This window comes from Entelurus aequoreus, linkage group LG15 (genome assembly GCF_033978785.1).
Source record: "Entelurus aequoreus isolate RoL-2023_Sb linkage group LG15, RoL_Eaeq_v1.1, whole genome shotgun sequence".
In the NCBI taxonomy this organism is placed as follows: Eukaryota; Metazoa; Chordata; class Actinopteri; order Syngnathiformes; family Syngnathidae; genus Entelurus; species Entelurus aequoreus.
This window is the reverse complement of record NC_084745.1, coordinates 54352420-54375326: the sequence shown is the minus strand read 5'-3', so window position 1 is coordinate 54375326 and position 22907 is coordinate 54352420. Positions and strand designations below refer to the sequence as shown.

General features: G+C 36.4%; 1 protein-coding gene across 1 annotated transcript in view; it reads right to left on the bottom strand.

The window, feature by feature from the left end:
- The window catches only part of LOC133630265 (homeobox protein Mohawk-like), a 73114-nt gene that overhangs the window by 49337 nt on the left and 870 nt on the right, over positions 1-22907 (bottom strand). Inside the window, exons 2-3 of the mRNA XM_062021747.1 lie at positions 14474-14633; positions 2381-2534 (exon numbers count right to left, since the gene is read on the bottom strand). Coding sequence (XP_061877731.1) covers positions 2381-2534; positions 14474-14633 — 314 coding nt within the window. The remainder of the gene's footprint in view (positions 1-2380; positions 2535-14473; positions 14634-22907) is intronic.

The window sequence follows — 22907 nt, the reverse complement described above, 5'->3', positions numbered from 1 at the left end:
GTCTTGGTTAAAATAGATGTTTTAGCAATGTTAGAGAACCAAATTTGATTTAAAAACCGGACCGTTGTGACATTCACAAACAAATCAAATCTATTGCCTGGCTCATTTACGTGAACATTGCGTTAGGACTGAGTTGCTGTTGTGAGCTGTTTCTTTCTTTTAATTTCATTTTGTTGCTGTGTGCGTCACAAAGACGCAAACACAAGTTCCTTCTCACAGCAGAACCAGCTGCTCATTGACGTCGTAAACTAATGGATTAATTTGTTGAGCAAAGTCTATTTAAGACAGGGGTCACCAACGCGGTGCCCGCGGGCACCAGGTAGCCCGTAAGGACCAGATGAGTAGCCCGCTAGCCTGTTCTAAAAATAGCTCAAATAGCAGCACTTACCAGTGAGCTGCCTCTATTTTTTAAATTGTATTTATTTACTAGCAAGCTGGTCTCGACATTTTTAATTCTAAGAGACAAAACTCAAGAATTTGAAAATCCAAGAAAATATTTGAAAGACTTGGTCTTCACTTGTTTGAATAAATTCATACATTTTTTTACTTTGCTTCTTATAACTTTCAGAAAGACAATTTTACAGAAAAAATACAACCTTAAAAATGATTTTAGGATTTTTAAACACATATACCTTTTTACCTTTTAAATTCCTTCCTCTTCTTTCCTGACAATTTAAATCAATGTTCAAGTAAAAAAAATTTTTTTTATTGTAAAGAATTTTAATTTAATTCTTCATTTTAGCTTCTGTTTTATAGACGAAGAATGTTTGTGAAATATTTCTTCAAACTTATTATGATTAAAATTCAAAAAAATTATTCTGGCAAATCTAGAAAATCTGTAGAATCAAATTTAAATCTTATTTCAAAGTCTTTTGAATTTATTTTAAAATTTTTGTTCTGGAAAATCTAGAAGAAATAATGATTTGTCTTTGTTAGAAATATAGCTTGGTCCAATTTGTTATATATTCTAACAAAGTGCAGATTGGATTTTAACCTATTTAAAACATGTCATCAAAATTCTAAAATTAATCTTAATCAGGAAAAATGACTAATGATGTTCCATAAATTCTTGTTTTAAGTTTTTGTCTTCTTTTTTTCGGTCGAATTTTGAATTTTAAAGAGTCGAAATTGAAGATAAACTATGTTTCAAAATTTAATAGTCATTTTTTCGTGTTTTCTCCTCTTTTAAACCGTTCAATTAAGTGTAAAATCATTAATTATTAATAATAACGTCAAATGTAAATTGAGCAAATTGGCTATTTCTGGCAATTTATTTAAGTGTGTATCAAACTGGTAGCCCTTCGCATTAATCACTACCCAAGAAGTAGCTCTTGCTTTCAAAAAGGTTGGTGACCCCTGATCTAGGGCTTTTAGAGAGTAGAGTGCACAACTGCGCACACAACAAGGAGACGAAGCGGAAGAACGAGGAAATTACAGTCATGGCGACGCCGTCGACGAGCAAGATGAAGAAATACGCTCGCACGTTCCAAAACGAAAGGAAACAAGAATTTCGGTTCATCCAGGACGGTACGAAGGGGAAGGGGTATGTTGCCTGTAAATATGTAGAACAGACTTCTCCATTGAACACGGTGGCCGAAATGATATACTCATCATGAACGGAGAAGTTAAACAGGACAATACTGCCAAATAATGGAATTCAAGTATTTATTTTATGTAAATAAAATAAATATATATATATATATATATATATATATATATATATATATATATATATATATATATATATATATATATATATATATATATATATATATATATATATATAGCTAGAATTCACTGAAAGTCAAGTATTTCATACATATATATACATATATATGAAATACTCGAGTTGGTGAATTCTAGCTGTAAATAACCACACCCCCAAACACGCCCCCCGCCCCCAATACCCCCCCAACCCCCACCCCCGACCAAGCCCCCCACCACCCCCTACCCCCTCACCTCCCGATATTGGAGGTCTCAAGGTTGGCAAGTATGGTATTATCATTTAGTATTTTAGCCTAATGTCAGCTAGCTGGTTGCCATTACAAACTAGCATACCAAACTAACATGTAATATGTTGTATAACTTATGCAGAAATTGTGGATTTGTCTCAGGCCCGACTTGAGCGAGTCACTCTGAAAGGGCTAGATTTATACCCACTACTCCTCGGTATGCCCACTACCCCTACATGCAAAGAGCCGTTGCCTTCACGGGAATGCGCAAAAATGTAGGGATAGGGCTACAAAGTAGGGCGAGGGGGGTGTATTGGGACTGGGCCTAAGTACATTTTCCATCCTTACCCAGAATCTACCATTTGCAAAAAGGCTGCTTTCATCAACGCAAGGCCCCTGAGAGCGGGAAAGGTGTGTTGATGTCGTACCGTCTGAGCAGCTGTCGTCGCTGCTGACGCTCAGTCTCTCAGCGTTGCCTTGCACGTACTTGTTGTACAGCTTGATCCTGAGCGCCCAGCTCAGGTCGGGCTGCCTCACCGTGTTCTTCAGACGTCTCCTGGCATTGGCGAACCAATTGGAAACCTGACAGGCAAACAGAGGTGGATACAGCGTTATTGTTTACACCTTTTTGCCCTGGGGGGGCCCAACATTTCCTCTACGGATCACTCAAATATCAACACTAAATTAATCATCTTATTCTTGTTTTTAATCACATTCATCTACTTAATTTACAACCTCGAAACCATTTGTTAATCACAATGATAGATACACTTTAGTCCAGGGGTCACCAACCTTTTTGAAAGCAAGAGCTACTTCTTGGGTAGTGATTAATGCGAAGGGCATCCAGTTTGATACACACTTAAATAAATTGCCAGAAATAGCCAATTTGCTCAATTTACATTTGACGTTATTATTATTAATTAATGATATTTACACTTAATTGAACGGTTTAAAAGAGGAGAAAACACGAAAAAATTACGATTAAATTTTGAAACATAGTTTATCTTCAATTTCGACTCTTTAAAATTCAAAATTCAACCGAAAAAAAGAAGAGAAAAACTTAAATTTACTAAACTTATTTAAACTTAATTTTAGAATTTTGATGACATGTTTTAAATAAGTTAAAATCCAATCTGCACTTTGTTAGAATATATAACAAATTGGACCAAGCTATATTTCTAACAAAGACGAATCAATATTTCTTCTAGAATTTCCAGAACAAAAATTTTAAAAGAAATCCAAAAGACTTTGAAATAAGATTTAAATTAGATTCTACAGATGCTCTAGATTTGACAGAATAATTTTTTTGAATTTTAATCATAATAAGTTTGAAGAAATATTTCACAAATATTCTTTGTCGAAAAAACAGAAGCTAAAACGAAGAATTAAGTTAAAATGTATTTATTATTCTTTACAATAAAAAAAAAAAAATACTTGAACATTGATTTAAATTATCAGGAAAGAAGAGGAAGGAATCTAAAAGGTAAAAAGGTATATGTGTTTAAAAATCCTAAAATCATTTTTAAGGTTGTATTTTTTCTCTAAAATTGTCTTTCTGAAAGTTATAAGAAGCAAAGTAAAAAAATTCATGAATTTAAAAAAGTGAAGACTAAGTCTTTAAAATATTTTCTTGGATTTTCAAATTCTATTTGAGTTTTGTCTCTTTTAGAATTAAAAATGTCGGGCAAAGCGAGACCAGCTTGCTAGTAAATAAATAAAATTTAAAAAATAGAGGCAGCTCACTGGTAAGTGCTGCTATTTGAGCTATTTTTAGAACAGGCCGGCGGGCGACTCATCTGGTCCTTACGGGCTACCTGGTGCCCGCGGGCACCGCGTTGGTGACCCCTGCTTTAGTCTAAGGTCCGGCTGATTAGAAAATATATATATAGAGTGTCAGAACTTGGTCCGCATTGCCGGCAGTAAGTCGGACACGTTTCCAGTGAGGGTTGGACTCCGCCAAGGCTGCCCTGAGTCACCCATTCTGTTCATAACTTTTATGGACAGAATTTCTAGGCGCAGTCAGGGCGTTGAGGGGATCCGGTTTGGTGGCTGCAGGATTAGGTGTCTGCTTTTTGCAGATGATCTGGTTCTGATGGCTTCAACTGGCCAGGATCTTCAGCTCTCACTGGATCGGTTCGCAGCCGAGTGTGAAGCGACTGGGATGAGAATCAGCACCTCCCAGTCCGAGTCCATGGTTCTCGCCCGGGAAAGGGTGGAGTGCCATCTCCGGGTTGGGGAGGAGATCTTGCCCCAAGTGGAGGAGTTCAAGTACCTCGGAGTCTTGTTCACGAGTGAGGGAAGAGTGGATGGTGAGATCGACAGGCGGATCGGTGCGGCGTCTTCAGTAATGCGGACGCTGTATCGATCCGTTGTGGTGAAGAAGGAGCTGAGCCGGAAGGCAAAGCTCTCAATTTACCAGTCGATCTACGTTCCCATCCTCACCTATGGTCATGAGCTTTGGATTATGACCCAAAGGACAAGATCACGGGTCGAAATGAGCTTCCTCCGCCGGGTGGTGGGTCTCTCCCTTAGAGATAGGGTGAGAAGCTCTGCCACCAGATGAGGTGGTTCGGGCATCTGCTCAGGATGCCACCCGAACGCCTCCCTAGGGAGGTGTTTAGGGCACGTCCGACCGGCAGGAGGCCACGGGGAAGACCCAGGACACGTTGGGAAGACTATGTCTCCCGGCTGGGAACGCCTCGGGATCCCCCGGGAGGAGCTGGACCAAGTGGCTAAAGTTCTACACACAGGAAACAGCAACAAACTCAAAATAAGGCACGACAATCTGGTGGAGTTTCATTTTTTAACCTTTTCTGCTGATTTTGATTGATTGATTGAAACTGTTATTAGTAGATTGCACAGTACAGTACATATTCCGTACAATTGACCACTAAATGGTAACACCCCAATAAGTTTTTCAACTTGTTTAAGTCCGGGTCCACGTTCATCAATTCAAGGTAACACGGTGGTGTGCCTCCGTATTTTTTTTTTTGCCTCCAAAAAGGTTGAAAAACACTGAAATAGTCCATACTGAACATGGTAAATTGACATTTTCTCCTCTTGTACACGACTGTTAAGATTTAGGATCCTTAAGGGTAACTTCAAAACACACCAACCTGAGATTGCAAATGCAAGGATTGCTTCCCTTCAACAAAAAATGCATCCTTCATTAAAAAATTGTCATCTTAGGCCTGACAGACTGAAACAATCCAAATCACTGCAAGGAATTTCAGAAAGTTCCACTTCATCTTTTCTCCACTCAAGTCTTCTTGATAAATGTGGACTTCTATTTTTATTCCGGGTTCACTCACGGTCTCCTTTCGATAGAGCTTGGCTCCAACGCCTGTTCTTCCTTTTACTGGAAAATATGATTATTCCATGTTATACTAGAATAACTTATCACGCTCAATAGACTTCAAGGACTTATGTTGGAGGACTTATTGCTCCGATCCTTCCGGGAGCTTTCATGTTGGTCAAAAAAGGATACATTCCACATTGTCCAGTTCCCCTTACAATCATTTTGAGAGACCAGAACACCCGGCTTTAAGTTTACGATTTTAAAGATAATAAAAAATGCTTGAAAGATGTGGTTGTTGGAATTCACAGTTGTAGCATTTAAAGTCTCTAAACAACTTCGAAACCCTCCATCAACATTTTATATACACACTGCAAGTATATATATAATGTAGTAACAGACACCTTCATAACAATATGTAATATGTACAATATACACACTGCAAGTATATATATAATGTAGTAACAGACACCTTCATAACAATATGTAATATGTACAATATACACACTGCAAGTATATATATAATGTAGTAACAGACACCTTCATAACAATATGTAATATGTACAATATACACACTGCAAGTATATATATAATGTAGTAACAGACACCTTCATAACAATATGTAATATGTACAATATACACACTGCAAGTATATATATATATAATGTAGTAATAGACACCTTCATAACAATATGTAATATGTACAATATACACACTGCAAGTATATATATAATGTAGTAACATAGACACCTTCATAACATTATGTAATATGTACAATATACACACTGCAAGTATATATATAATGTAGTAACAGACACCTTCAAAACATTATGTAATATGTTCAATATATACACTGCAAGTATATATATAATGTAGTAATAGACACCTTCATAACAATATGTAATATGTACAATATACACACTGCAAGTATATATATAATGTAGTAGCAGACACCTTCATAACAATATGTAATATGTACAATATACACACTGCAAGTATATATATAATGTAGTAACAGACACCTTCATAACAATATGTAATATGTACAATATACACACTGCAAGTATATATATAATGTAGTAACAGACACCTTCATAACAATATGTAATATGTACAATATACACACTGCAAGTATATATATAATGTAGTAACAGACACCTTCATAACAATATGTAATATGTACAATATACACACTGCAAGTATATATATAATGTAGTAACACACACCTTCATAACAGTATGTAATATGTACAATATACACACTGCAAGTATATATATAATGTACTAACAGACACCTTCATAGCAATATATAATATGTACAATATACACACTGCAAGTATATATATAATGTAGTAACAGACACCTTCATAACAATATGGAATATGTACAATATTTGCTGAATTTTGGTCATTTTAATAATTTCCTTTCCCATAGCAGCGCATGTCTGACTTCTGGTGTGTTCCTACTTCCGGAATCAAACACGAGGGTTTTCTAATCATGGCAGACTTGGTAACAAACAACGAAGACCACTATTTTTGGACAAATGAGGATTTACAACCTTATATATTTTTGAAGCTGAATATACTGCTGCTTATAGAAGCGAGCACCAAGGAAGAGTGAGACGTTGGAGCAGACGGGATGAAAGCCATTTTGAGGCTATAAATAGGGAACTTGGAGACAAGCTATTTCAACATAAATGGAGTGCTTACCAGAAATCAACAGGAAACATCCCGACTGAAGTGAAGTGAATTATATTTCTGTAGCGCTTTTTCTCTAGGGACTCAAAGCGCTTTACATACTTTATTATTGCCCATGATAGACGCAGCACGTCATGCGTGTTATTACAACTACAACAAACTAGAAGCAACCACTTGTCAAACCAGAAGCTGCAGAGTAGCACAGAAATGATCAAACCATTTTCTAATCCGCCACTATATCCACATTTTTATTCCGACTTGCAGCAAAATGTGCATCGCATTGTGTAGTTTTTGCCCAATCCCACTAAACACCACACAAACCAACAAGGTGAAGTCAATATTTCAGGTCAGCACGACACAAACTTGGTACGGAAAATGCCTTCATGTAAACAATGTGTTGCATCATCAATTAGCATTAGCTAGTTTGTCCGTAAACAATGTGAACATTGTGAAGGTGTCTGAAATCAGATTTTTCTTGGGGTCATCTTAGATGAAAAGTTGACACGGAAAGCTCCCGTGAAAAATAAGGTGTCTAAAAGCGTATTTATTTTGAACAAGGTTAAATATGGTTTCCCGTATAATGTTATATTGCTCAATTAGTCTTCCTAATTTCAATTATTGTGCAGAAATATGGGGAAGTACATATCACAGCAACATAACGCCTTTATTTATTTCACAGAAAAGAGTAACTCTTTCTGCTCCGCCGCTCCCAGTCTGTGGAACGCTCTCCCTGACCACCTGAGGGCACCACAGACTGTGAATGCTTTTAAAAAAGGCTTAAAAACCCTTCTTTTTTTTAAAAAAGCCTTTTTTTTTTAGATATATGCATGCTAGTTCTAGTTTTTATTTTTATTTATTTGTATTATCTTTTTATTTGATTTTTTTAATACACTGTAGCACAGGGGTCACCAACACGGTGCCCGCGGGCACCAGGTAGCCCGTAAGGACCAGATGAGTAGCCCGCTGGCCTGTTCTAAAAATAGCTCAAATAGCAGCACTTACCAGTGAGCTGCCTCTATTTTTTAAATTGTATTTATTTACTAGCAAGCTGGTCTCGCTTTGCTCGACATTTTTAATTCTAAGAGAGACAAAACTCAAATAGAATTTGAAAATCCAAGAAAATATTTTAAAGACTTGATCTTCACTTGTTTAAATAAATTCATTAATATTTTTACGTTGCTTCTTATAACTGTCAGAAAGACAATTTTAGAGAAAAAATACAACCTTAAAAACGATTTTAGGATTTTTAAACACATATACCTTTTTACCTTCTAAATTCCTTCCTCTTCTTTCCTGACAATTTAAATCAATGTTCAAGTAAATTTAATTTTTTTATTGTAAAGAATAATAAATAAATTTTAATTTAATTCTTCATTTTAGCTTCTGTTTTTTCGACGAAGAATATTTGTGAAATATTTCTTCAAACTTATTATGATTAAAATTCAAAAAAATTATTCTGGCAAATCTAGAAAATCTGTAGAATCAAATTTAAATCTTATTTCAAAGTCTTTTGAATTTCTTTTAAAATTTTTGTTCTGGAAAACCTAGAAGAAATAATGATTTGTCTTTGTTAGAAATATAGCTTGGTCCAATTTGTTATATATTCTAACAAAGTGTAGATCGTTTTTAAGGTTGTATTTTTTCTCTAAAATTGTCTTTCTGAAAGTTATAAGAAGCAAAGTAAAAAAATTAATGAATTTATTTAAACAAGTGAAGATCAAGTCTTTAAAATATTTTCTTGGATTTTCAAATTCTATTTGAGTTTTGTCTCTCTTAGAATTAAAAATGTCGAGCAAAGCGAGACCAACTTGCTAGTAAATCAATACAATTTAAAAAATAGAGGCAGCTCACTGGTAAGTGCTGCTATTTGAGCTATTTTAAAACATGTCATCAAAATTCCAAAATTAATCTTAATCAGGAAAAATTACTAATGATGTTCCATAAAAAGATTCGAATTTGCCACTGATTGATGTTAGCCCCCGGACAGATGTAAACAACACAATTAAGAATAATGTCATTGAATAAAAGCTGACCCAGTGCTGCTGGCATTGAAAGCAAGCAGCATTCCTCCACACTTTACTCTCCTTCACCAAAACAAACGCCTTCATCCTAAATGAGAAGCAGATTACTCACCGTGGCTCACCCCCAAACAGACCTCGTCTGAGGGCTTATACCGTACTCACGGCTGAAACCGCACAGTCGGAGAATACACCTTACTGTCTACGTAAAAGACCCGGATGATACTGTACATCCATCCATCCAGCCATCTATCGAGAGAATGCCAAGAGTGTGCAACACAGTAATCGGAGCAAAGGGTGGCTATTTTGAAGAAACTAGAATATATAAAACATGTTATTTCACCTTTGTATGTATATTAAGTGGGATTTTTCAGAGAAACAAATATATACAGTAACACAAAAACAAGCTGTCTCTGTGATCACTATAGGTGTATAAATAATAATATAGTGTTCAATAAAATCAGTCCCTTGGGCACAAAACTGAAAATAATACAGCTCTCCAAAAAGTGCACTTCTGCTGCTATTGGAACATAACTGTTTGTTATGATGCTTTGACATTTTGACAAGTACATAACTCCACGTGTGTTCATTCATAGTTTCGACGTGACAATCGACAATGTAAATAGTTGTGAAAATAAAGAAAACACATTGAATGAGAAGGTGTGTCCAAACTTATAGCGGTATAGCTAGGGATGATGTTTGATAAGAAATGATGGAGGTCGAGCCTATTATCGAATCCTCTTATCGAACCGATTCCTTATCGATTCTCTTATGGAGTCCAGATAGGTTGTTGTAAATGGAAAAAAAACACACAATATTTGGTTTAACAAAAGCTCACTTTTATTATATAATAAGAAAAATAAATTCTAATAAATAAATAAATATTGACTGTTACCCACCTAAAAAAATAAAATAAAATAAATAAATATTGACTGTTGTTACCCAAAGTATATTAAGTGGGATTTTTCAGAGAAACAAATATATACAGTAACACAAAAACAACCTGTCTCTGTGATCACTATAGGTGTATGAATAATAATATAGTGTTCAATAAAATCAGTCCCTTGGGCACAAAACTGAAAATGATACAGCTCTCCAAAAAGTGCACTTCTGCTGCTATTGGAACATAACTGTTTGTTATGATGCTTTGACATTTTGACAAGTACATAACTCCACGTGTGTTCATTCATAGTTTCGACGTGACAATCGACAATGTAAATAGTTGTGAAAATAAAGAAAACACATTGAATGAGAAGGTGTGTCCAAACTTATAACGGTATAGCTCGGGATGATGTTTGATAAGAAATTATGGAGGTCGAGTCTATTATCGAATCCTCTTATCGAACCGATTCCTTATCGATTCTCTTATGGAGTCCAGATTGGTTGTTGTATATGGAAAAAAAACACACAATATTCGGTTTAACAAAAGCTCACTTTTATTATATAATAAAAAAAATAAAATCTAATAAATAAATAAATATTGACTGTTACCCACCTAAAAAAATAAAATAAAAAAAATAAATATTGACTGTTGTTACCCAAAGTATATTAAGTGGGATTTTTCAGAGAAACAAATATATACAGTAACACAAAAACAAGCTGTCTCTGTGATCACTATAGGTGTATAAATAATAATATAGTGTTCAATAAAATCAGTCCCTTGGGCACAAAACTGAAAATAATACAGATCTCCAAAAAGTGCACTTCTGCTGCTATTGGAACATAACTGTTTGTTATGATGCTTTGACATTTTTGCACTTTATTTCTTTATTGAAAGAAAATTCTACGAAGAGAAAAGTTGTTTGCTAATGTGGTTACAATGCTAAAAAATGAAAAGTTAAAGCTAAAAAAAGAAATACACTTTATCAAGTTAACATTATTTCTTTATGGGGGAAAAATGTTATGAGCTAGAGAATACAACAACTACACAACCCAGCATGCAACGGGAGTTACGAGCATGCGCGGTAGCCCCGAAAAGTGTTGCATGTTGCCACGCTGTGAAAGTAAACGTCAAGAACTCAGCCAACACGCCTCGTCTGCATTATTTATAATTAGACCGACAACACATATACAGTGTGATTTTGTAACGTTTACAAGGAAAGAAAAACAAAAGTTCAAAAAGGGAGATGTGTGATATATATGTATGTGCTGCAGTGTTGTATATATATGTATGTGCTGCAGTGTTGTATATATATGTATGTGCTGCAGTGTTGTATATATATGTATGTGCTGCAGTGTTGTATATATATGTATGTGCTGCAGTGTTGTATATATATGTATGTGCTGCAGTGTTGTATATATATGTATGTGCTGCAGTGTTGTATATATATGTATGTACTGCAGTGTTGTATATATATGTATGTGCTGCAGTGTTGTATATATATGTATGTGCTGCAGTGTTGTATATATATGTATGTGCTGCAGTGTTGTATATATATGTATGTGCTGCAGTGTTGTATATATATGTATGTGCTGCAGTGTTGTATATATATGTATGTGCTGCAGTGTTGTATATATATGTATGTGCTGCAGTGTTGTATATATATGTATGTGCTGCAGTGTTGTATATATATGTATGTGCTGCAGTGTTGTATATATATGTATGTGCTGCAGTGTTGTATATATATGTATGTGATGCAGTGTTGTATATATATGTATGTGCTGCAGTGTTGTATATATATGTATGTGCTGCAGTGTTGTATATATATGTATGTGCTGCAGTGTTGTATATATATGTATGTGATGCAGTGTTGTATATATATGTATGTGCTGCGGTTGTTTTAAGAAGGTTGCGACAGCTGCCGTGAAGGAGGTGCGGTGCTAGCCTGGTTGCTATGTTTCCGGTTGGTCGTAAAAGTGTTGGTCATGTGTTTTACCCTGCTCAAATCTCTCAGTAAAGTTATTCGATGGATTATAGCTTTTGTTTTGAACTTTATTACACCTTGGAGCGCTTTTTCCCGTCCATTGTTTTCCTGCTTTCGCTATCTGCGCCTAATGACTGAGCTACGTGACGTCATTTCTTGTGATGTCCCACGGAGCATTTCTGGTCGGGACGGGATTCGAATAAAGAATCAACTCTTTTCCTTTACTATAGTGGTCTCGATAACGGGTACCGGTTCTCAAAAAGGGATTCGAGTCCGAGGACTCGGTTCTTTTCTTATCGAACAACCGGGAAAACCGGTTTCGAGTATCATCCCTAGGTATAGCTCGGTTGGTAGAGTGGCCGTGCCAGCAACTTGAGGGTTCCAGGTTCGATCCCTGCTTCTGCCAACCTAGTCACTGCCGCCGTGTCCTTGGGCAAGACACATTACCCACCAGTGCCACCCACACTGCTTTAAAAATGTAACTTAGATATTGGCTTTCACTATGTAAAAGCGCCTAGAGTCACTAGAGAAAAGCGCTATATAATTCACTTCACTTCACAAACTTTTGGCCTGTACTCTACATTTAGAAATATACCATTCAGGCACAAGTTACTCGGGCAGGAGCGTCAAGCAAATTTTATTGCAATAAGGGCCACTTGTAACCTCATCGTATTGTTGCACGATTGCTCGGTCGACTATTTTTATGTGCACATTTTGAAACCGCAAGTCAAGTCGACGAGCAGATATCTAAGCATTCATTTTTGTCAAAAAGGATCAATCACATCGAGTTAAAAAGATGAAATACTTTACTAATGCACATAAAATGATGGGGCGGGCCACAGCTTTAGAGTTTGACACCTATAAGCTTCTTCTCTTAAAGGCCTACTGAAAGCCACTACTAGCGACCACGCAGTCTGATAGTTTATATATCAATGATGAAATCTTAGCATTGCAACACATGCCAATACGGCCGGGTTAACTTATAAAGTGACATTTTAAATTTCCCGCTAAACTTCCGGTTGAAAACGTCTATGTATGATGACGTATGCGCGTGACGTCAATAGTTAAACGGAAGTATTCGGTATTTTAAAAAAAATAAAAAAAAATTTTTTTTTCCCCATAAAGAAATACAATCATGTGTGCTTATGGACTGTATCCCTGCAGACTGTATTGATCTATATTGATATATAATGTATATATTGTGTTTTTTATGTTGATTTAATTTAGAAAAAAAAAACCTTTTTTTTTTTTTTTTTTTTTTTTTTTTAATTTCTTGTGCGGCCCGGTACCAATCGGTGGTTGGGGACCACTGGGGTAGACTACTGTTGGGTTGTGCGTGGTTGAATGTATGTATGTATGTATGTATGTATGTATGTATGTATGTATGTATGTATGTATGTATGTATGTATGTATGTATATGCTTGCTTTAGTGCTCCTATTTTGTGTTTGTCATATTGCGTCTTTGTGCTTACCACCATGTTTCAGCATTCCATGCATATACTGACCCCTGGACCCCCTGCCAAAAGCTTCTTCTAGCTTATCTGGGCGACCCTTTCACTTACCACCATCCTTAAATGGGTTTTCACTACTGTTGTAATTAAAATATGGTATTGTGAATAAACTTGAAACATAACATCCATTGTGTATTTCACATCATGGGAATTTTACATAAATAACATGGGTTTAGTACACGTAATGCATAATGCACACAGCAAACATTGCACACATGTGGTTTAACACAATTAAATCCAAGGTGTGGCTTTATCGCCTTCTACTGGCGCCACAAGTATTTAACCAGTGTTGATCGGCAGAGTTAAACCACATCAATACGAAAGTCATCACAAAGTCAGCAATTTCAATACATTCATACTTCGTTGTCCGGTCGCTGTTAAATGTCGGATTTTTGCGATTTATTTAGATTTTTTTTCCAGAGTGGATAGTGCCATCTTCTTCTACTAACTCACTGCGGATTTATTGTGACACACATGCTTTGCTGTTGCCCCCTTGTGGGTGGCGGGAGTACTGCACCCTGTTTTGAATGGTTTCATCAAGACTATTTGAGCGGGCCAAATTAAAAGCTTTGGCGGGCTGGATGTCTTATGGCAACCTTGAATCCGACTCGACACTAACTAAAATAACGGTGCATTTAGGGGCGGCATGGCGTAGTGGGTAGAGCGGCCTTGCCAGAAACCTGAGGGTTGCAGGTTCGCTCCCCGCCTCTTACCATCCAAAAATCGCTGCCGTTGTGTCCTTGGGCAGGACACTTCACCCTTGCCCCCGGTGCCGCTCACACCGGAGAATGAATGATGAATGAATGAGTTGTAAAAATGAATGATGGGTTCTCACTTCTCTGTGAAGCGCTTTGAGTGTCTAGAAAAGCGCTATATAAATCTAATCCATTATTATTATTATTATTAAAGAGCAACTTGCTATAAGCAAGCGGAATTGTCTCTGGCCATCTCTGGGGGAACTCAACGCTGTCAAAACATCAAATGTGTTCATTTAAAAGGACTTAAGGTCTACCAAAGCTGAGGATAAAAGTAGTTAACAGATTTAGTCACACATATAAAGTGTAAAGGAAGGTAGAAATCATCAATAAACAAAGAGTTGACATTGTAAAAGCGTGTCCAGCCCAGACTGCACCCACCTGGACCAGGGTCATCTGTGAGCCCAGAGCCAGCAGAATCTTCTCCGTCTTGGTGGGGTAAGGGTTGTCCCGGTGCTTGTACAGCCACTGCTTGAGGGGCCGCGCCATGTCCTGCAGGGCCTGACGCTTGTGTCGGACTTTGCTTCCGCCCGGACGACCCCTGGCGGGCACAAGTAAGACACGGTCAGCCACACAACTCACCAAACCCAACATTTTTCATGTCCCGATTTACATTTTGGCCCTCGGATAAGATCTGGTTTCGAGTCCCGAGCCGATACTTTGACCATAGATTATAGAAATGAAAATGTTTTATTGCAAGTAAATAAAGTAAAGCGTACTCCATCCATCCATCCATTTTCCTCGGCTTATCCGAGGTCGGGTCATGGGGGCATGAACCTAAGCAGAGAAGCCCAGACTTCCCTCTCCCCAGCCACTTGGTCCAGCTCCTCCCGGGGGATCCCGAGGCGTTCCCAGGCCAGCCGGGAGACATAGTCTTCCCAACGTGTCCTGGGTCTTCCCCGTGTCCTCCTACCGGTCGGACGTGCCCTAAACACCTCCCTAGGGAGGCGTTCGGGTGGCATCCTGAGCAGATGCCCGAACCACCTCATCTGGCTCCTCTCCATGTGGAGGAGCAGCAGCTTTACTTTGAGCTCCTCCCGGATGACAGAGCTTCTCACCCTATCTCTAAGGGAGAGACCCACCACCCGGCGGAGGAAGCTCATTTCGACCCGTGATCTTGTCCTTTCGGTCATGACCCAAAGCTCATGACCATAGGTGAGGATGGGAACGTAGATCGACCGGTAAATTGAGAGCTTTGCCTTCCGGCTCAGCTCCTTCTTCACCACAATGAATCGATACAGCGTCCGCATTACTGAAGACGCCGCACCGATCCACCTGTCGATCTCACCATCCACTCTTCCCTCACTCGTGAACAAGACTCCCAGGTACTTGAACTTCTCCACTTGGGGCAGGGTCTCCTCCGCAACCCGGAGATGGAACTCCACCCTTTCCCGGGCGAGAACCATGGACTCGGACTAGGAGGTGCTGATTCTCATCCCAGTTGCTTCACACTCGGCTGCGAACCGATCCAGTGAGAGCTGAAGATCCTGGCCAGATGAAGCCATCAGGACCACATCATCTGCAAAAAGCAGAGACCTAGTCCTGCAGCCACCAAACCAGATCACCTCAACGCCCTGACTGCGCCTAGAAATTCTGTCCATAAAAGTTATGACCAGAATGGGTGACAAAGGGCAGCCTTGGCGGAGTCCAACCCTCACTGGAAACGTGTCCGACTTACTGCCGGCAATGCGGACCAAGCTCTGACACTGATCATACAGACCGCCACTACTGTATCTCCGGTGTCCGGTGGCCACGGAGGAAGTGCTGGTTGTCCAGAGTCGGGACCCGGGGTGGACCGCTAGCCTGTGCATCGGTTGGGGACATCTCTACGCTACTGACCCGTCTCCGCTCGGGATGGTTCCTGCTGGCCCCACTGTGGACTGGACTTTCGCTGATGTGTTGGATCCACTGTGGACTGGACTTTCACAATATTATGTCAGACATCCATTGCTTTCGGTCTCCCCTAGAGGGGGGGGGGGGGGGGTTACCCAGTATGGTTGCAAAGCTGAAACTTAAAGGAATTGACGGAAGGGCACCACCAGGAGTGGAGCCTGCGGCTTAATTTGACACAACACGGAGAACCTTACCTGGCCCGGACACGGAAAGGATTGACAGATTGATGGCTCTTACCTGTAGTTGACAGGTAGAAAACAAAGATGCCAAACTTACAGAGGACGGGTAGAAAACAAAGATGCTAAGCTGACAGTTGACGGGTAGAAAACAAAGATGCCAAACTTACAGAGTACAGGTAGAAAACAAAGATGCCAAACTGACAGTTGACAGGTAGAAAACAAAGATGCTAAACTGACAGTTGACAGGTAGAAAACAAAGATGCTAAGCTGACAGTTGACAGGTAGAAAACAAAGATGCCAAACTTACAGAGCATCTTTAGCATCTTTGTTTTCTACCTGTCAACTGTCAGTTTAGCATCTTTGTTTTCTACCTGTCAACTGTCAGTTTAGCATCTTTGTTTTCTACCTGTCAACTGTCAGTTTGGCATCTTTGTTTTCTACCTTTCAACTGTCAGTTTAGCATCTTTGTTTTCTACCTGTCAACTTTTAGTTTAGCATCTTTGTTTTTTACCTGTCAACTGTCAGTTTGGCATCTTTGTTTTCTACCTGTCAAGTCAGTTTAGCATCTTTGTTTTCTACCTGTCAACTGTCAGTTTAGCATCTTTGTTTTCTACCTGTCAACTGTCAGTTTAGCATCTTTGTTTTCTACCTGTCAACTGTCAGTTTAGCATATTTGTTTTCTACCTGTCAACTGTCAGTTTAGCATCTTTGTTTTCTACCTGTCAACTGTCAGTTTAGCTTTTTTGTTTTCTACCTGTCAACTGTCAGTTTAGCATCTTTGTTTTCTACTTGTCAACTGTCAGTTTGGCATCTTTGTTTTCTACCTGTCAACTGTCAGTTTAGCATCTTTGTTTTCTACCTGTCAACTGTCAGTTTAGCATCTTTGTTTTCTACCTGTCAACTGTCAGTTTAGCATCTTTGTTTTCTACCTGTCAAGTCAGTTTAGCATCTTTGTTTTCTACCTGTCAACTGTAAGTTTAGCATATTTGTTTTCTACCTGTCAACTGTCAGTTTAGCATCTTTGTTTTCTACCTGTCAACTGTCAGTTTAGCATCTTTGTTTTCTACCCGTCAACTGTCAGTTTAGCATCTTTGTTTTCTACCTGTCAACTGTCAGTTTAGCATATTTGTTTTCTACCTGTCAACTGTCAGTTTAGCATCTTTGTTTTCTACCTGTCAACTGTCAGTTTAGCTTTTTTGTTTTCTACCTGTCAACTGTCAGTTTAGCATCTTTGTTTTCTACCTGTCAACTGTCAGTTTGGCATCTTTGTTTTCTACCTGTCAACTGTCAGTTTAGCATCTTTGTTTTCTACCTGTCAACTGTCAGTTTAGCATCTTTGTTTTCTACCTGTCAACTGTCAGTTTAGCATCTTTGTTTTCTACCTGTCAACTGTCAGTTTAGCATCTTTGTTTTCTACCTGTCAAGTCAGTTTAGCATCTTTGTTTTCTACCTGTCAACTGTAAGTTTAGCATATTTGTTTTCTACCTGTCAACTGTCAGTTTAGCATCTTTGTTTTCTACCTGTCAACTGTCAGTTTAGCATCTTTGTTTTCTACCCGTCAACTGTCAGTTTAGCATCTTTGTTTTCTACCTGTCAACTGTCAGTTTAGCATATTTGTTTTCTACCTGTCAACTGTCAGTTTAGCATCTTTGTTTTCTACCTGTCAACTGTCAGTTTAGCTTTTTTGTTTTCTACCTGTCAACTGTCAGTTTAGCATCTTTGTTTTCTACCCGTCAACTGTCAGTTTACCATCTTTGTTTTCTACCTGTCAACTGTCAGTTTAGCATATTTGTTTTGTACTTGTCAACTGTCAGTTTAGCATCTTTGTTTTCTACCTGTCAACTGTCAGTTTGGCATCTTTGTTTTCTACCCGTCAACTGTCAGTTTAGCATCTTTGTTTTCTACCCGTCAACTGTCAGTTTAGCATCTTTGTTTTCTACCTGTCAACTGTCAGTTTAGCATCTTTGTTTTCTACCTGTCAACTGTCAGTTTAGCATCTTTGTTTTCTACCTGTCAACTGTCAGTTTAGCATCTTTGTTTTCTACCTGTCAACTGTCAGTTTAGCATCTTTGTTTTCTACCTGTCAACTGTCAGTTTAGCATCTTTTTTTTCTACCTGTCAACTGTCAGTTTAGCATCTTTGTTTTCTACCTGTCAACTGTCAGTTTAGCATCTTTGTTTTCTACCTGTCAACTGTCAGTTTGGCATCTTTGTTTTCTACCTGTCAACTGTCAGTTTGGCATCTTTGTTTTCTACCTGTCAAGTCAGTTTAGCATCTTTGTTTTCTACCTGTCAACTATCAGTTTGGCATCTTTGTTTTCTACCTGTCAACTGTCAGTTTAGCATCTTTGTTTTCTACCTGTCAACTGTCAGTTTAGCATCTTTGTTTTCTACCTGTCAACTGTCAGTTTAGCATCTTTGTTTTCTACCTGTCAACTGTCAGTTTGGCATCTTTGTTTTCTACCTGTCAACTGTCAGTTTAGCATCTTTGTTTTCTACCTGTCAACTGTCAGTTTAGCATCTTTGTTTTCTACCTGTCAACTGTCAGTTTGGCATCTTTGTTTTCTACCCGTCAACTGTCAGTTTAGCATCTTTGTTTTCTACCTGTCAACTGTCAGTTTAGGCTGCTCGCCCGCTCCTCATCACCACTTCAAAATGGCGGCCCAATTTCTCGTGTCACAGCAGCCAATGCTGCGTCTACTTATAAGATGTCTGTGATATTAACAATATCACTAATAGTTGTTAATATTCAAGTCAGCAAATGTACATTTTTGGTGCTTTTTGGATGGTTATTTGTTGGATTTTATGGGTGGAATAGATATAGTTTATTTACACATTAGAATGCGTTTAAATAATACATTTGTCTTTGGCAAAAATTAAAAAAAAAACGTGCAATTCATCTTTGAAAACTTAGATGCAGGGTTTTTTTTGTTGTTTTCAAAATGAAAGCTCAATCTTGATGCAGAAGTGGTGCAAAGGCCATAAAGTATAATAAAGTGTTTATTCATGAAGCATATCATGCTGTACATGCAGCATGTTCAGTCATGAACCATAAAGTAAGCACTCCATAATTGACATTTTTTTCCGCCAAAAAGCTTGCAGTTAAGTTGTGGGAAAAAAAAGTCAAGAAGCAGCAAAATGAGTCTGCAGGGCCAAAGATCAATCTTCTTCTGGAACTTTCACCTGTGCAATGGAGTTATAGGACCCTGCAGATGTCAGTGTGGTGCAGCTCTCCGCTGCTGCCTTTATCTCCCTAAAGGGCTCCTCGCTGCACACGCAACATACTTCAGCCTAACCTCAAGTCTGCTGCTGCTCCGCAAATATTGTTCTTGTAACCCAGATCGGAATGAACATCCGAAAAAAACATTTCACTCCCTGTTCTGCACATTTGTTTTTCTTTTTCCGGCGTCCGCCCCGAAGTACATTTTTGACGGCATATAGGAAACACGCGCATAAAAGATCATAATGTTCCCTTTGAAGGCCGCTCAATTAAGCAAAACAACACGCCAAACAATCTTCTCTTCCACCTGCTACGCCGTCAAAGAAACTAAATAAAAGAGTGAGTGTGACGGACCGGACCACACAGAAAGTTGAAGGGCGAATTATTAGAAACACATGCGTTCGACAGCTACTGAATAAGAATGACCTATTATTGTTATTATTATGGAATTAGGTTTATTATAGGGCCTCTAGTAATAACCTTGTGGTGATGCGCCTGGTTCGTGCGTAATTACGCACATCAGCAATAGCAACACCCTGCTTAATCTAAACACACTTGGTAATTATAAGAATGACCTATTATTATTATTATTAAAATGGAATTAGGTGTATTATAGGGCGTCTAATAATAACGCTGTGGTGATGCGCTTGGTTCGTGCGTAATTACGCACATGAGCAGAAACAGCACCCTGCTTCTAAAGCAGCTGGTTAATGCGAAGGGCTACCAGTTTGATACACACTTAAATAAATTGCCAGAAATAGCCAATTTGCTCAATTTACCTTTAACTCTATGTTATTATTAATAATTAATTATATTTACACTTAATTGAACGGTTTAAAAGAGGAGAAAACACGAAAAAAAATGACAATTAAATTTTGAAACATGGTTTATTTTCAATTTCGACTCTTTAAAATTCAAAATTCAACCGAAAAAAAGACGAGAAAAATTAGCTAATTTGAATCATTAGTAATTTTTCCTGATTAAGATTAATTTTAGAATTTTGATGACATGTTTTAAATAGGTTAAAATCCAATCTACACTTTGTTAGAATATATAAGAAATTGGACCAAGCTATATTTCTAACAAAGACAAATCATTATTTCTTCTAGGTTTTCCAGAACAAAATTTTAAAAATAAATTCAAAAGACTTTGAAATAAGATTTAAATTTGATTCTACAGATTTTCTAGATTTGCCAGAATATTTTTTTTGAATTTTAATCATAATAAGTTTGAAGAAATATTTCACAAATATTCTTCGTCGAAGAATTAAATTAAAATGTATTTATTATTCTTTACAATAAAAAAATATTGATTTAAATTGTCAGGAAAGAAGAGGAAGGAATTTAGAAGGTAAAAAGGTATATGTGTTTAAAAATCCTAAAATCATTTTTAAAGTTGTATTTTTTCTCTAAAATTGTCTTTCTGAAAGTTATAAGAAGCAAAGTAAAAAAATTAATGAATTTATTTAAACAAGTACGTTTTTAAAATATTTTCTTGGATTTTCAAATTCTATTTGAGTTTTGTCTCTCTTAGAATTAAAAATGCCAGAAATAGCCAATTTGCTCAATTTACCGTTAACTATATGTTATTATTAATAAGTAATGATATTTACACTTAATTGAAGGGTTTAAAAGAGGAGAAAACACGAAAAAAAATGACAATTAAATTTTGAAACATGGTTTATTTTCAATTTCGACTCTTTAAAATTCAAAATTCAACCGAAAAAAAGACGAGAAAAACTAGCTAATTTGAATCATTAGTAATTTTTCCTGATTAAGATTAATTTTAGAATTTTGATGACATGTTTTAAATAGGTTAAAATCCAACTGACACTTTGTTAGAATATATAAGAAATTGGACCAAGCTATATTTCTAACAAAGACAAATCATTATTTCTTCTAAGTTTTCCAGAACAAAAATTTTAAAAGAAATTCAAAAGACTTTGAAATAAGATTTAAATTTGATTCTACAGATTTTCTAGATTTGCCAGAATATTTTTTTTGAATTTTAATCATAATAAGTTTGAAGAAATATTTCACAAATATTCTTCGTTGAAGAATTAAATTAAAATGTATTTATTATTCTTTACAAAAAAATAAATAAATTGACTTGAACATTGATTTAAATTGTCAGGAAAGAAGAGGAAGGAATTTAGAAGGTAAAAAGGTATATGTGTTTAAAAATCCTAAAATCATTTTTAAAGTTGTATTTTGTCTCTAAAATTGTCTTTCTGAAAGTTATAAGAAGCAAAGTAAAAAAATTAATGAATTTATTTAAACAAGTACGTTTTTAAAATATTTTCTTGGATTTTCAAATTCTATTTGAGTTTTGTCTTTCTTAGAATTAAAAATGCCAGAAATAGCCAATTTGCTCAATTTACCGTTAACTCTATGTTATTATTAATAAGTAATGATATTTACACTTAATTGAAGGGTTTAAAAGAGGAGAAAACACGAAAAAAAAATGACAATTAAATTTTGAAACATGGTTTATTTTCAATTTCGACTCTTTAAAATTCAAAATTCAACCAAAAAAAAGAAGAGAAAAACTAGCTAATTTGAATTATTAGTAATTTTTCCTGATTAAGATTAATTTTAGAATTTTGATGACATGTTTTAAATAGGTTAAAATCCAATCTGCACTTTGTTAGAATATATAACAAATTGGACCAAGCTATATTTCTAACAAAGACAAATCATTATTTCTTCTAGGTTTTCCAGAACAACATTTTTAAAAGAAATCCAAAAGACTTTGAAATAAGATTTAAATTTGATTCTACAGATTTTCTAGATTTGCCAGAATAATTTTTTTGAATTTTAATCATAATAAGTTTGAAGAAATATTTCACAAATATTCTTCGTCGAAGAATTAAATTAAAATGTATTTATTATTCTTTACAATAAAAAAAATACATTTACTTGATTTAAATTGTCAGGAAAGAAGAGGAAGGAATTTAGAAGGTAAAAAGGTATATGTGTTTAAAAATCCTAAAATCATTTTTAAAGTTGTATTTTTTCTCTAAAATTGTCTTTCTGAAAGTTATAAGAAGCAAAGTAAAAAAAATAATGAATTTATTTAAACAAGTACGTTTTTAAAATATTTTCTTGGATTTTCAAATTCTATTTGAGTTTTGTCTCTCTTAGAATTAAAAATGGCAGAAATAGCCAATTTGCTCAATTTACCGTTAACTCTATGTTATTATTAATAAGTAATGATATTTACACTTAATTGAAGGGTTTAAAAGAGGAGAAAACACGAAAAAAAATGACAATTAAATTTTGAAACATGGTTTATTTTCAATTTCGACTCTTTAAAATTCAACAGAAAAAAAGACGAGAAAAACTAGCTAATTGGAATCATTAGTAATTTTTCCTGATTAAGATTCATTTTAGAATTTTGATGACATGTTTTAAATAGGTTAAAATCCAATCTGCACTTTGTTAGAATATATAAGAAATTGGACCAAGCTATATTTCTAACAAAGACAAATCATTATTTCTTCTAGGTTTTCCAGAACAAAATTT